At 38.5% G+C, this 16,703-nt stretch overlaps 1 protein-coding gene across 1 annotated transcript in view; it reads left to right on the top strand.

Moving 5' to 3' along the window:
• The window catches only part of pfas (phosphoribosylformylglycinamidine synthase), a 44,953-nt gene that overhangs the window by 22,162 nt on the left and 6,088 nt on the right, over window positions 1-16,703 (top strand). The window contains exons 17-26 of the mRNA XM_061978283.2: window positions 3,208-3,438; window positions 3,504-3,684; window positions 5,747-5,830; window positions 5,894-6,049; window positions 8,386-8,508; window positions 11,392-11,537; window positions 11,606-11,813; window positions 15,042-15,133; window positions 15,190-15,304; window positions 15,368-15,517. Of these exons, the coding sequence (XP_061834267.2) occupies window positions 3,208-3,438; window positions 3,504-3,684; window positions 5,747-5,830; window positions 5,894-6,049; window positions 8,386-8,508; window positions 11,392-11,537; window positions 11,606-11,813; window positions 15,042-15,133; window positions 15,190-15,304; window positions 15,368-15,517 (1,486 nt within the window). The remainder of the gene's footprint in view (window positions 1-3,207; window positions 3,439-3,503; window positions 3,685-5,746; window positions 5,831-5,893; window positions 6,050-8,385; window positions 8,509-11,391; window positions 11,538-11,605; window positions 11,814-15,041; window positions 15,134-15,189; window positions 15,305-15,367; window positions 15,518-16,703) is intronic.

Raw genomic sequence — 16,703 nt, forward strand, 5'->3', positions numbered from 1 at the left:
TCATACTGCACATACATTCCATTGATACGGTAAATTAAAAAAAGAGGGGCCTTCTGGGTTGATATCAGCAAAAAAAGAAGCATCAAATGGTATCGGCCTGCATCTAAAACAGGGGTGTCAAACTAATTTTAGCTCAGGGGCAGCATGGAGGAAAATCTGTGCATACGCGGGCCGGACTATTCAAATCATGGCATTAAAACAAAAAAATAAAGACACCTTCAGATTGTTTTCTTTGTCTTACTTTGGCCGAAAATAGAACAAACTCATTCTGAAAATATTACAATAAAAATATAGAAAAAAAGTAAGATCCAGAAAATAAAGAAAATGAATGAATGTTTATAATTTACATATGCATAAAAAATATTTGTCTTTTGTATTATTTTTTTCAAATGAATTAAGTAACGTTTATGACAACCTTTTTCCAAAACACAATATAAAATGTGAGATATAACAGGACAATGCATACATTTATCATTTGTTGTCAGAACGGTAACAAAAACATGGGACCCCAAAAATTTACTGTGGGACCCCATTTTTATGACTTGATGGGGTCCCTGGGACCCCATTTAGAAAATTCCCAGCACCAACACTGATGGAGTTTTGGTGCATGCAGCTGTGACCTGCGGGCCGGTTCTAATACTAATCCATACCTGCCAACTACTCCGGTTTTCCCGTAATTAGTACGGTTTTCATCAACCTATTCCGGGTTACAGTTGCAGTGATAAAAAATACGGTTTTTCATTCATTAAAAAAAAAAAAAATTTTTTAAGTTTTATTCACGAAATCGCGTAACAACAATGACAATCGACACTGCTTCCCGTAACTTCCTCTCGAGCCATTCCGAATGCCATGCGCGAGGCTATTTATAGCACCGCTGCCAAGCACGAGGCACCAGTTGCCATTGTTTCCAAACGAGCGAACGATCATGGAATCAGCCGGAGAAAAATCGCAAACGAGTCTTAAACCGAAAAGAAAACTGCAGTCATTCCGTGAAGAATATTCAAAAGCCTATCCGGGAATAATTATCCGTTCCAAAAAGGGTGAAAACTACGCGAATTGCACCTTGTGCAGACAAGATTTTTCGATCGGACACGGAGGAATTAGCGATGTAAAAGACCACGTTGGGACAAAAAAACACAAGTCTAATGCCGTTGCTAGCGATACAAGTGGAAAACTTTCAACGTTTTTCGTCGCTCAAACAGATTCTTTGGATGTGATAAATGCCGAAGAATTTGGATTTTAGCCACAAAAAGGTAATGACACCAATGTTATCTATTGGAATTGTTTAGTACTGTTAAAAGTGTTTATACTATTTATGCTTTCAAGTCCAAGTTGAAGAAATCTTGTTAAATGTTGACAGCATAACTACCAAAATACAGAAGTATGTCCTTAATATTTTTGCAGTGCTATTTCTGTTGAAAAGTTAAAATGATTACATTAGAGATGTGATGTGCCACTTTTCAAGTGTCTGATGGCTTAAATTAATTTTCATTAATTTTTCATATTTTGAATTCTTTTGAAAGGCTTACAAAAAAACTACATTTGAATTGTAATTCCATGCTATTGACAGGACTATTAATTTTAATGAAGTTAGCTTACCATGTTTACAGTATGATAATTGTGATAGAAATGTGAATTTTAGGCACAGAATATGTTTTACAATTGAACAAGGCAGTAGATTATACAAGCTTGGACAGAAAGTTAATAATGACACCAATTTTTTTTTTAATGGAATTGTTTAGTACTGTTTTACCATTTGTTTACTGTAAAAAGTGTTTATACTGTTTATACTTTCAATTAACAAATTGAAGTCTTGTGAAAGGTTGACAGGATAACTGGCATTAACTGTCAAAATAATTTCAAACTATTGAAGTTAGCTTACAGAATAAACATGTCAATCAACCCATATGATTTTTGCTGTAATATTTTTGTTTTGAAAAGTCACTGTGGCTGATAGAAAAGTGATGGTTTTAGCAACATTTTAACCTGTCTGAATGCTAATAATCATTTTGCGTCGGGGCCCCCGAACCCTCCACCAGGACTTTGTCCTGGACCTACCGGGGCCTGCGGCCCCTGGACCCTGGCTACTAGGTTTTTCTAATTTCAAAAGTTGGCAGGTATGCTAATCAAATATCATCCCGGGAGCCATAGATCATTCATTTGCTGGCCGGATCTGGCCTGCGGGCCTTGACTTTGACACGTGATCTAAAATGTTTGATATAAATCTAAAATGTTTGATATAAACTATATAAACATAGAGTATTTGCTTATGCAAAAATGTACAACCCTCTAAATGTCCTCCATAAGCACACAAGGTTGGTCTTTTCTTGTATTTTAGTGTAATCGTTTACAAAAGATGAACATGGTAGGCTACTAGGAGCTTGCAGCTACACAACAGCTAAGCACACAGGCTACTAGTACTTAATAGTGACCTAATTGAACAATATCACAGTCTAAAACATGACATTTCTCAATATAAACAACTATTAAATAATTATAATTGCATATTTCTTAAAGATGCAAAACCTCTAAAGCAGAAGCGGAGTAGAAAGTATGGTAACAAATGTGTCTGCATCATTTAACACGCTGCGTCATTAACTTAATTTAATGAATTATTGTGACCACTAGGTGTTGCCAAAACACAGATTAACACTCCACTTCAAAAGTGTAAATCTGTTATGTTAGTGATTTTCATATCTACCATTGTTATTAGTCATTTCACTTGATCAAACCTTTTCTAGCATTCTACAGTGTAAAATGATAATAAGTATGTACTTTTTATGCATTAAAATTAGTGTTTGTCATACCTACCTTTGTTCTGTTTGACTAATTTCACCTAATCAGAAATGTTTCTAACATTCCACACTACGAAATAATAGAAGTGTAGCATATCAGATTAATATGAGTATCGTATCAAGAGTGAAAATATGGTATCGGGACATTCCTTAGAAAACAAATGATATTATTAATGATACCCATCCTGGGTGGGCATATAGAATAGAATAGAAAGTACTTTATTGATCTCTGGGGGAAATTCAGCACCACAGTTCGCTCACAATAGACAATAAACACTTAGGTATTTTTTACATGTGAATAATATAAATACAGTCTATTATACAGCATTATTCACATGTGAATAACATAAATACAGTCTATTATACACTATATATATATAGTGCGTCTTACAAGCGTGCGTGTCTTACACAGGTGGACAGGTCCGTGACGGGTTTGATCGCCCAGCAGCAGTGTGTCGGCCCTCTTCACACGCCTTTAGCAGACGTGGCCGTCGTCGCCCTGTCGCCGTTCAGCCTCGAGGGCGCGGCCACCGCCATCGGTGAGCAGCCGATCAAAGCGCTTGTGAGTCCGGCAGCGGGAGCTCGCATGGCCGTTGGTGAAGCTCTGACCAACCTGGTGTTTGCCCGGGTGACAGCATTAAAGGTGAGCTGTCCTTTTTCCTTGTCCTTCCACATCTCACCTTTTTCATTTCTGATCACGTGTTTCAGGACGTGAAGTGCAGCGGCAACTGGATGTGGGCCGCCAAGCTGCCTGGCGAGGGGGCGTGTCTCTGGGAGTCCTGCAAGGCCATGTGTAAGGTCATGGGTCAGCTGGGGGTGGCCATCGACGGGGGCAAGGACTCGCTAAGTATGGCCGCTCGAGTGGGGAAGGAGACTGTCAAAGCTCCAGGTATGGTCACATACTCAAAAAAAATAGGGATTATTTGCATTTGAACAGATGCTATCCAAATAGTATTTTGAGCAATATTGTCATTTAAATAAGTTAGCCATAAATATTGAGTAATAATATGAAATAATATATTCAACAAATTATCATAATTGCAGCCTTACAAAACACAAAGAATGTGCACAAAAAAGAAAACTATTCTTGTCATGTTGATGCTGAGAATTCCGGGGCTCTTGAATGCACCTCTCATCGTGATTGGTGCGTAATGAGGAAGTGATCTCGCTGTTCTGCCAAACGCTGCGGCACAATGTGTTTGCCATAAACATCATATATATATATAGATAGACCAGCACTAGAAAAACTATTCAGCCTATTTGGGAATCGCGGGCTTTCCCTTGACAAATTCCCAGATTTTCCAGAATTCAGGTTTTCCAGGACATTTTTCCCATTCAAAATGAATTGGCCATTTTTCAAACTTGCAACATTTCTAAATTTTTCTACCTATTCAAAACATTCCACCTTCAACATACTCCACTCATCCTGGACATTCAAACTATCATTTTTCCAAGTTAAAAAAGATTCCAGGAAATCCCAGAATTCCCATTTTTTCAAACACTATTTTCATCCTTTTTTCTGTCAACTACTCCTTCCACATTTTTCAAGCCACCGTCAAATCATTCCTCTTAATCAGGACAAAAAACAAAGTTGTTTTTTGAACCGGAGAAATTCCCGGTTTTCCCGAAATTCCAGGAATTCCGTAATACCATTTCTCAATTAAAAATGTTACTACTTCAACATTTCTCGACCGATTTTGAAAAATTCCAACACCAACCAAACTCATTCAGAACATTCACATTTTTAGCATTTCCAAAAAAATCCCACTTTTTCCCGAATTTCCATGAAATTCCCATTGAAATGAATGTGACATTGTTCCAAGTTGCACAATTCCCACATTTTTCAACCTATTCAAGCCGTTCCATTATCAACACATTCTACTCATCCTGGACATTCAAACTAACACTTTCCCAAGTTCCAAACCATATTCCAGGTTTTCCTGGAAATTCAAACTTTTCAACATTCAAACCATTCCAACATTCAAACTATGTCCGATAATGGCTTTTTGCCGATATCCGATATTCCGATATTGTCCAACTCTTTAATTACCGATACCGATATCAACCGATATATGCAGTCGTGGAATTAACACATTAATATGCCTAATTTGGACAACCAGGTATGGTGAAGATAAGGTACTTTAAAAAAATAAAAATAAAAAATAAAATAAGATAAATACATTAAAAACATTTTCTTGAATAAAAAAGAAAGTAAAACAATATAAAAACAGTTACATAGAAACTAGTAATTAATGAAAATGAGTAAAATTAACTGTTAAAGGTTAGTACTATTAGTGGACCAGCAATCATGTGTGCTTACGGACTGTATCCCTTGCAGACTGTATTGATATATAATGTAGGAACCACAATATTAATAACAGAAAGAAACAACCCTTTTGTGTGAATGAGTGTAAATGGGGGAGAGAGGTTTTTTTGGGTTGGTGCACTAATTGTAAGTGTATCTTGTGTTTTTTATGTTGATTTAATAAAAAAATAAACCCTATACCGATAATAAAAAAACGATACCGATAATTTCCGATATTATCGGACATCTCTAATTCAAACTAATCTTACATTCATACTACATGCTGTCAGCATTTCAGTTCAACTTCAGCATTGGAGCATTCACACGCAATTCCTCCAGGAATTGCTTCATCTAGTTACTAGACTGCCTTCCACTTGAATAAACACAGCACCTCAAATAAATGCCTGCTTTTTTGGCCTCAATAGCGATGACTGACTGCACCGTGTTTTCGCCACAACACAGAGCCACGCAAAGCTGAAAGTGAGGTTCAGCTAGAAAGTATGATAAACACCGCCTTGAAATAATCCACAAAGAATAGAATCCAAATAAGTGTTTTTCAACCTGAGTGGAAGTCTGTGCTCACCTTCTTCGTCGTAGCTATTTTAGTGTTATTCAGCCTTTTTTTTTTTTTTTGCTTCTATTTCAGGAGCTCTGGTTATCTCCGCGTATGCTGTGTGTCCAGACATCAGTGCCACTGTCACACCTGATCTGGAGGATCCAGATGGCAAAGGTAACACACATACGACACACATCTTACAGGATCTAACCTTTTTGACTTTTCCTGTGTGTGCAGGCGTCTTGCTGTGGGTTCCCATCAGTCCTGGCCAACACCGCCTGGGAGGTTCTGCTCTGGCACAGTGCTACGGCCAGCTGGGTGACTGCTCTCCTGACCTGGACCAGCCACAACTTTTGTCCGCCTGCTTCAGCACCACTCAGACGCTGATAAAGGGTCAGTTTGATCTCTTGTGGTACTTGTAGAATTATTACAGAATATATGTATATTCTATCTCATTGGGTTACTGCTAAGGATGCAAATTTCGTACCGTAAATTTCAGACTATATGCCTCTACTTTTTTCCTACGCTTTGAACCCTACGGCTTATAAAACGGTGCGGATAATTTATTAATGTTTCTTCGCTGACAGCCATAATGCAAATAGTTTTCATAAAACACGTGCCAATATATTGAAGTGGTGTGTTTGTGCAATGGCGCCATTTTTTACTGCTCTTGCTGGGTGAATGAATGGCTACAGTGTTTCCTGCTGTTTAAAGATTTGAACTGGAAGTACAAGTTTTTTTCCGTCTTCTAATCGTCCATAGCTTTTCTGCTCATATAACTAAAACACTTCTTACTTACCAAATCCTCCCATGTGAGACGTCTGTAGGAGTGTTTTCGTGCAGATTTGTACGCGCTATCGTAATGTAATGAAGCTAGAGTCGTTAGCATTAGCTAATATGCTAACACGTTTACAAGTGGCTGTGTTAGTGTTAGTAATTTACAAAGGCATTATTTTTGTATTCTTTCAGTTTCACAAATTCTTCAGTAAATTCACCAAAATGTCACTGTGGACTTTCCGAGTATGTTTAGCTGATTGGAGAGCTAGCTTCCGCAGTTAGTGGGTCCATGACGATGACTTCTGTTTTGTTTGATCTCCCGTTTTACTGCCGTGTGTCAGACGCTGTTTTGAAACAATTAACCTCTTAAGGCCCAAACTGTTTGTTTACATGCTTTTTTTTATTTCTCTTTGCTATTTGGGCTTATTGGACCCTAATTAGAATAAAAACTAAGTCCATAAGTAACAAACGTATACTTCATGTTTAGTGACATGCTAATTCTTATTTTTACACTTTTTTTCCCCAAATTCCATTGTATGTTATACTCTTCTGACACCACCAGATGGCAGTATAAGTGTCCACATAAGCGGCCATAAGACCCCAATTCAATAGTGTACACAATTTTGGAAATAAGAGCTAAAAAGTGCTGTCCACGCATGTGGCCACTAAGCCTTTAGAGGTTTATAAGGTCTGTAAATAAAGAAAATATTTATTTGTAAATAACTAATTTCGCAATTTGCGGCCCTTAGTCTGGTGCGGCTAATGTATGGAACATGTCTTTTTTCTTCTAAATGTGGTGGGTGTGGCCTACATACCGATGTGTTCTATAGTCTGGAAAGTACGGTACTTTTTATAGGCAGCAACCCGATTCGGTTGGTACTAGACTTAAACCGTGCCATATTTTGATACCTTTTGTTGCTAATGACATCACGTCCAGTTGCAGACTATGTACAGGCACGTGGCGGGGAAACAAGCACTCATAGCATGAATTGATTAACGTGGACCCCGACTTAAACAAATTGAAAAACTTTTTCGGGTGTTACCATTTAGTGGTCAATTGTACAGAATATGTACTGTACTGTGCAATCTACTTATAAAAGTTTCAATCAATCAATCAAAAGCTCTAAGATGTTGCAGTTTTCATGCCAACAAAGCAAGTATGCCTGAAATAAAACACTCGAACACACAGTAAGGGTCTACTTTTCAAAATGCGTAATTTACATTAGGGATGCCAGATGATAAGCATTAGTGTTTTTGCATGGCAATTTCCACACCTCCAAATTTGGTAATGAACACTACAACTAAGATGAATGTTACAATTAAACAGCTGGTGTGTAATAAGTGCAATACTAACAGTATTAACACTTTGTATGGCGCCAAAAAAAGACTACCGGTAGATTCATCTTAATGGCAAAGACTACTCCCTGACTAAACACACCATAGACTCTACAATACTGCCATCTAATTTTGCAACTGCAAAGTCTACTACTTGCAAAATTAAACTGAAAAATATAATAAAAGAAGATATAATAACTGGACAACACAATTATCACTGCTAAATGTTACATTGAAAAATGAGATGTTAAGAAATACTGGTATTGATTTTCAGGTTGCAGGAATTGGTACCGTATCGATTCAAATGTAAAAGGTATCATCTCTAGTTACTGCTGCCTCATTCAAATCTGTAAAATAGCAGCAGTCCTCATTTTTACAATCATACGAGGGATATTATGTTTTAAATCAAATGGCTACTGGAAAATATTCTTTAAAAAAAAATCATAAGATATTAATGAAGCTTTTTATGCATACCAAAAAACCAACAAATTAGGGGAAGAATTTTTGATGAACGTACAATAAGTGTAATGATTTTTAATCAAAAGAAAAATAGAATGCATGATATTAGAGGAAGATGTTTGGTATTTCATCTGTGATTGCTGACTGTGCTACATCAGACCAGCTGCTGAGCGCAGGGCACGACGTCAGCGATGGAGGCCTCATTTCCTGCCTGCTGGAGATGGCCTTCGCAGGGAACCGCGGAATCGACGTGGACTTGTCATCACAAGGAGCCCAGGGAGGTGAGAAAGTTGGCCATTTCATTAGGTACACCCGAACAATCTTCGACATAGATTTTACGTTGGAGAGAGATTAGTCCCCCACACTGTGGACCAAACTTTTTCGCATGAATAAACATTGCAAGATGCCTTGATACATTAAAGTGGAACATTATCACAATTTCAGAAGGGCTAAAACCATTAAAAATCAGTTCCCAGTGGCTTATTTTATTTTTCGAAGTTTTTTTCAAAATTTTACCCATCACGCAATATCCCTAAAAAAAAGCTTCAAAGTGCCTGATTTTAACCATCGTTATAAACACCCGTCCATTTTCCTGTGACGTCACACAGTGATGCCAATACAAACAAACATGGCGCATAGAACAGCAAGCTATAGCGACATTAGCTCGGATTCAGACTCGGATTTCAGCGGCTTAAGCGATTCAACAGATTACACATGTATTGAAACGGATGGTTGTAGTGTGGAGGCAGGTAGCGAAAACGAAATTGAAGAAGAAACTGAAGCTATTGAGCCATATCGGTTTGAACCGTATACAAGCGAAACCGACGAAAACGACACGACAGCCAGCGACACGGGAGAAAGCGAGGACGAATTCGGCGATCGTCTTCTAACCAACGATTGGTATGTGTTTGTTTGGCATTAAAGGAAACTAACAACTATGAACTAGGTTTACAGCATATGAAATACATTTGGCAACAACATGCACTTTGAGAGTGCAGACAGCCCATTTCAGGCGCGCTAAGAACATATATTTTTCCACGATTTCAGCACTCAGGTTAACCATACCTAAATAGACACAAAATACTGCATTACACAAGACTACCCGAATGTACTCGAATGATTGAAAAAAATAAATGTTTTTAAGCTAAATTATTGGTAAACACAGTTTATGTATAATCCATCCATCCATTTTTTACCGCTTATTCCCTATATTCTGTAGACATACCCTCATCCTCTCTTTTTTCCTGAAAGCTGATCTGTCCAGTTTTGGAGTTGATGTCAGCAGGCCAGGGAAGCTAGGGTCTTTATCGTTGGAAATGCATCTGCTTTGAGTGTCGCAGGATATCCACACATTCTTGCCATCTCTGTCGTAGCATAGCTTTCGTCGGTAAAGTGTGCGGAACAAACGACTGACCATTTCGTCGGCTTTCCCCACAGCCTCGTATTTTGAACAAATTTCGTCCAATTTCTTTCCACTTTCGCATCTTTGGGCCACTGGTGCAACTTGAATCCGTCCCTGTTCGTGTTGTTACACCCTCCGACAACACACCGACGAGGCATGATGTCTCCAAGGTACGGAAAACAATCGAAAAAACGGAAAATAACAGAGCTGATTTGACTCGGTGTTTGAGAAAATGGCGGATTGCTTCCCGATGTGACGTCACGTTGTGACGTCATCGCTCCGAGAGCGAATATTAGAAAGGCGTTTAATTCGCCAAAATTCACCCATTTAGAGTTCGGAAATCGGTTAAAAAAATATATGGTCTTTTTTCTGCAACATCAAGGTATATATTGACGCTTACATAGGTCTGGTGATAATGTTCCCCTTTAAAGATATAGAAGCTATACAATATGTGCTCATCTGTCTAAACACAAGGTCCATATATCAGCAATGTTATCGCTAACAACGCATATTCTGCTTAATTTTGCCTTAAATTCAGCATTCTCAAGAATAAAAATGGCTAAATGATCTAAAAATATAAAAACTACAGTAGTACACTGCAAAAAGTCAGTGTTCAAAAACAAGGGAAAAAAATACAAAAATGAGGCGTATTTTATTTGAACTAAGCAAAATTATCTGCCAATAGAACAAGAAAATTTGGCTTGTCAAGACTTTCCAAAACAAGTAAAATTAGCTAACCTCAATGAACCCAAAAATGCCTTTTTAAAATAGGTATATTCTCACTAATAAGTGCACTTTTCTTGGTAGAAAAAAAGAGACCTTTTTGCTCAATATGTTGAAAAATATTCTTAAATGAAGTCTAGTGCCATTATCTTGACATAATGATATGCGCTCGGCATTACGTTTCTTGAAACCAGTTAACTTATACCAAAAACTAGTTTATTGTTCTTAATGTAAAGGCAACAAGGCAACCGCTTGTTACTCTCGGGGTCTCCTAGCCGTTCAGGCAAATCATATTGTCTAAAAATGAATTTTCCCATCCATAACATGACATCATCGTGCGAAGTGTGTGCTCTTTCAGTCGATTAGTGTGCATATATACAGCCTGGCCCCCGGCCAAAAAAAGTTTTATTGTAATTTTGAAGAATTTATCTGAATGTGCATGAACTATTTCTGTTAGAAATGTCACATGTTTAAATATTAACTGTCAGTTTACTGTACTGTGCCAACTGTACTACTATATGAGTACGTATCTTCTATTGTTTCATTGAAAATAAAACAGCAAAGTCCATTTGGCTGTCATCTGTTTTAATTATGAGACACAATTGTGTCAAAGTCATGATTTTTTTTTTTTTTTTAATATGCTTGAAATAAGAAATTATTACTTTAAAAAAGTAGTTTTATACTTGTGAGTGTTGATGGCACAGCTTTGCAACACTTGATATTCTAGTTTCAAGCATGTTTTACTCAATATAGGTCATCAAATGTCATCTACAAGCTGTAATATCTTACTGAGATCATTTAGGACCAAAACCCTTAAAACAAGTAAAACACTCTAACATAAAATCTGCTTAGTGAGAAGAATTATCTTATCAGACAGAAAATAAGCAAATATCACCCTTATTTGACATATTTCATCTTACTTAGATTTCAGTTTTTGCAGTGTGTTGACCACTAAACGTGACCAAAACTATCAGACTGGGTTTTTCAGTATCGTAGCCGTGAATAGACTTTGACTAATGCAGTCTTCATGTGTGTGCAGTCATGGAGCTGCTCTTCAGCGAAGAGCTGGCTCTGGTCCTGGAGACATCCCAGTCCCATGAAGAAAGCGTGTGCCGGCGATTCCGTGACGCCGGCGTGCCGTGTCATCGCATTGGCAGAACCTGCGGCTTCGGTCCAGAAGCCACGGTGAGACGTCCCCTTCTTCACCTCCCGTGTCTCCGCTTTGTGCGTGACGCCCGGCCGCCCCCTGGCAGGTGACGCTGCGAGTAGACGGACAGGAAGTGCTCAGCCAACGCTTGCCCTGCCTCCGAGCCTGGTGGGAGGAGACCAGTTTCCGGCTGGAGCGCCTGCAAGCCAACGAGCTCTGTGTTCAGCAGGAAGAGGAGGGGCTAGCCGGGAGGACGCAGCCTCGCTTTAAAGTGACCTTTGACCCCTCCGAAGTGCCCATCTGCAAACAGCCTGGTGAGTCCAAATTGCAGTAGAACTAGGGATGGGGAGGGGGTTCTGTTTATTATTGTTATTAGCGATTCACCTCAAATCCAAGGGTGCTATGTTGGGTACCTGGGTTGTGTAAACAATGGCTAACATAAACAACATTTTCAACACCAACAACGCAAGTATGCTTGGTCGAAAACACCTGAACATAAAGTAAGGCTTCACTCTTTCAAAATGTGCTAGCTTGATGCTAATTTACATTGGATTTGCCATAGACAAGCTACTTTTAGCATTAGCGATTTAACATGGTGACTCCAACGCCTCTAAATTTGGTACAGGAAACTACATCTAAGATTACTGTTACAATCAATTAGCTGGTGTGTAATGAGCACAGTACTTACAGGACAGACACTTTGTAGGGTACAGCATAACACATTCAACTTCCTGGAAAAAGCTAGGTCCTAGTTAGACAACATAGTATAGATGACTTATTCCAGGGATGTCAATCTGGTTTTCATGGAGGGCCACATGGCAGTTATAGCTGCCATCAGAGGGTGAATAATGTATGAACTTGCCTCTGGATTTCATTATTCATTATATCAATTGTTTTATGTAGACTGTCCATTTTACAGTAAAAAAATTATATTTAAAAATGTTACTGTACAATGGTGTTTTATTTTTTTTTTAAACATTTTACAGTAATTATAAAAACAGTACCACTACAGAAAAAGCTGGCGCTTAGTTGCCAGAATTTTACTATTGGTTTTTACAACATTATATTGTTAATGGAAAAACAGTACAAGTTCTTTTTTTATTCTGGCAATTTAGCTGCCAGTTTTTCTACCGTAAAAACAAATATATCGTTTTTTCCATTTACAGTAATACACCGTTCAAAAACAAGATTTCACAGTAAAAATATGTTAGCTCAGTCAACAGAATTTTAACACAATAATTTTTTATTAATAAACAACAACATAAAATATATTGTCATGTTTATTAATTTGATGGGTATTTTGCTGTAAAATCAAAAGTCACGCAGATATTTAAGTATTTTTATTTAGACAAAAAGTATGATAATATACGGTAATATTTGTTGCAATAATGGATAATGTTAAAGTTTAAAAGGCATGCAATGTCAAGCAGTACATACCGTATTTTCCGCACTATAAGGCGCACCTAAAAACCACAAATTTTCTCAAAAGCTGACAGTGCGCCTTATAACCCGGTGCGCTTTATTACGATTCATTTTCATAAAGTTTCGATCTCGCAACTTCGGTAAACAGCCGCCATCTTTTTTCCCGGTAGAACAGGAAGCGCTTCTTCTTCTACGCAAGCAACCGCCAAGGAAAGCACCCGCCCCCATAGAACAGGAAGCGCTTCTTCTTCTACTGTAAGCAACCACCCGCCCCCGGAAGAAGAAGAAAAAACGCGCGGATATCACCGTACGTTTCATTTCCTGTTTACATCTGTAAAGACCACAAAATGGCTCCTACTAAGCGACAAGGATCCGGTTCATAAAAAGACGCAATCTCTCCATCCGCACACGGATTACTACCGTATTTCACAGCAACTGATATTCCTGTGAACCGCACTGTGGAACGGGAGCACGTACGGTGAATATTCGCACCACAGGGAATGAGAAGTCATCCTTCACTGTGGTTCTAGCTTGCCATGCTAACTTCCACCCATGGTGATATTCAAAAGGAAGACCTTGCCAAAAGAGACCTTTCCAGCCGGCGTCATCATAAAAGCTAACTCGAAGGGATGGATGGATGAAGAAAAGATGAGCGAGTGGTTAAGGGAAGTTTACGCGAAGAGGCCGGGTGGCTTTTTTCACACAGCTCCGAAGGCGAACACACCTTCACTAAGACGGGCAGACAGCGCCGGACGACATACGCCAACATTTGCCAGTGGATCGTAAATGCCTGGGCAGATATTTCGGTCACAACTGTGGTCCGAGCTTTCCGGAAGGCAGGATTCACAGAACTACTGGACAACAACAGCGACACTGACTCCGATGACTTCGACGAGACGGAACCGGCCATTTTGGATCCCACGCTTGCGCAACTTTTCAATTCGGACACCGAAGACGAAGAATTCGAAGGATTTACGAATGAAGAATAACTTCAGAAGGTGAGCGCTATGTTTATTTTGTGTGTTGTGACATTAACGTTCGAGCAACATTATGTTGCTATTGCTCTACACCATTTTGAATTTTACTATGTTTGTGATTGCACATTTGCGTACATTTTGGGACAGAGTTGTTAGAACGCTGGTTTTCAATATATTATTAAAGTTTGACTGAACTATCTGGCTGTTTTTTTGACATTCCCTTTAGCGCAGCGTAGGCGCGGCTTATAATCCGGGGCGGCTTATTGGTGGACAAAGTTATGAAATATGTAATTCATTGAAGGTGCGGCTAATAATCCGGTGCGCCTTATAGTGCGGAAAATACGGTATATGTTTTCTGTCAAATTGAAAAAAATCGATTTCATTTAGTGAGAAAATATGAAGTATTTTATTGACATATATCATTTCCAGGTGTTTGAGGCCAGATAAAATGGTGTCGCGGGCCAGATCTGAGTTTGACAGTCCTGCCATCTAACCTACTCAGTGGCCTAGTGGTTAGAGTGTCCGCCCTGGGGTCGGTAGGTTGTGAGTTCAAACCCCGGCCGAGTCATACCAAAGACTATAAAAATGGGAGCCATTACCTCCCTGCTTGGCACTCAGCATCAAGGGTTGGAATTGGGGGTTAAATCACCAAAAATTATTCCCGGGCGCGGCCATCGCTGCTGCTCACTGCTCCCCTCACCTCCCAGGGGGTGATCAAGGGTCAAATGCATTGGTACTTTTAACTTTAATGTCTTGGAAGTGTAACTACATTGAAACTAGACAGCACATTTATGACTATCAAATCGATTTTAAATGTTGCATTAAAAATAAAATGTTGCTATCAAACAAGTAACATTTGTTTACACACACAAAAGTACCGAAAATTGGTACAGTTATCGGTTCTCAGGTAGCTGGATTTGGTACGGAATGGGTTCAAATGTAAACAGTAACCATTCCTAAGTGGTTGTGAAAGATAAAGTATGAGGTCATCAGCACATTCACCGTAAAAGATGAATAACTATCAGTGTTTTAGTGGGAGATTGTGATGCTAACCATAGAACAGGTTTACACTTGTAGCACAGTTAGGAATGTAAGTTTTCACATTGTTGGTGATATTGATGGTAAATATTCCCTGACACGCAGCAGCAGGACGTCCTCGTGCGGCCGTGGTGAGAGAGGAAGGCAGCAATGGCGACCGAGAGATGGCCGTCTCTCTCCACATGGCGGGCTTTGAGGTTTGTGCTTGTCTATTCGCCGCACCACGGCCAGCTTAGTGTGCACATGTGCGCAGGTGTGGGACGTCACCATGCAGGACCTCGGCTCCGCCTCCGTCACGCTGGAGCCCTTCAAAGCCGTGGTGTTCGTGGGAGGGTTCAGCTACGCCGACGTGCTGGGCTCCGCCAAAGGTAAGACTTGTGACCACGACCACGGTGTAGGAAGTGACTGAACTGGCTCTCTGTCCCCTGAAGGCTGGGCCGCCACCGTGGCCTACAACGCCACCGCCAAAGCCGAGTTCCGCCGCTTCCGACAGAGGGCGGACACGCTGAGTCTGGGCGTGTGCAACGGCTGCCAGCTGCTCGCCCTGCTGGGCTGGGTGGGCGAGGGCCAGGGTGGCACCGGTGAGATGGACGCTTCTCTTACCTTTCACTCCTTCATACCGACAGCCATCAGACTGTATAATGCATATGTTCCTTTTGACTGTACATGTATAATGTATTTATATTATTCACATGTAAATAATGAAAATGTATTTATATTATTCACATGTGAATAACGTAAATGTATAATGTATTTATATTATTCACATGTAAATAATGTAAATGTATAATGTATTTGTATTATTCACATGTGAATAACGCTGTATAATAGACTGTATTTATGTTATTCACATGTGAATAAAATAAATACAGCGGCGGAACTCGTGAATAATAGACTGTATTTATGTTATTCACATGTGAATAACATAAATACAGTCTATTATACAGCGTTATTCACATGTGAATAACATAAATACAGTCTATTATACAGCATTATTCACATGTAAATAATATAAATACAGTTTATTATACAGCATTATTCACATGTGAATAATATAAATGCAGTCTATTATACAGCATTATTCACATGTGAATAACATAAATACAGTTATTATACAGCACTATTCACATGTAAATAATATAAATGCAGTTTATTATACAGCATTATTCACATGTAAATAATATAAATACAGTTTATTATACAGCATTATTCACATGTAAATAATATAAATACAGTCTATTATACAGCATTATTCACATGTGAATAATATAAATACAGTCTATTATACAGCATTATTCACATGTGAATAATATAAATAGTCTATTATACAGCATTATTCACATGTAAATAATATAAATGCAGTCTATTATACAGCATTATTCACATGTGAATAACATAAATACAGTTTATTATACAGCACTATTCACATGTAAATAATATAAATACAGTTTATTATACAGCATTATTCACATGTAAATAATATAAATACAGTTTATTATACAGCATTATTCACATGTAAATAATATAAATAGTCTATTATACAGCACTATTCACATGTAAATAATATAAATACAGTTTATTATACAGCATTATTCACATGTAAATAATATAAATACAGTCTATTATACAGCATTATTCACATGTGAATAACATAAATACAGTTTATTATACAGCACTATTCACATGTAAATAATATAAATACAGTTTATTATACAGCATTATTCACGTGTGAATAATATAAATGCAGTTTATTATACAGCATTATTC

This window comes from Nerophis lumbriciformis, linkage group LG18 (genome assembly GCF_033978685.3).
Source record: "Nerophis lumbriciformis linkage group LG18, RoL_Nlum_v2.1, whole genome shotgun sequence".
Lineage (NCBI taxonomy): Eukaryota > Metazoa > Chordata > Actinopteri > Syngnathiformes > Syngnathidae > Nerophis > Nerophis lumbriciformis.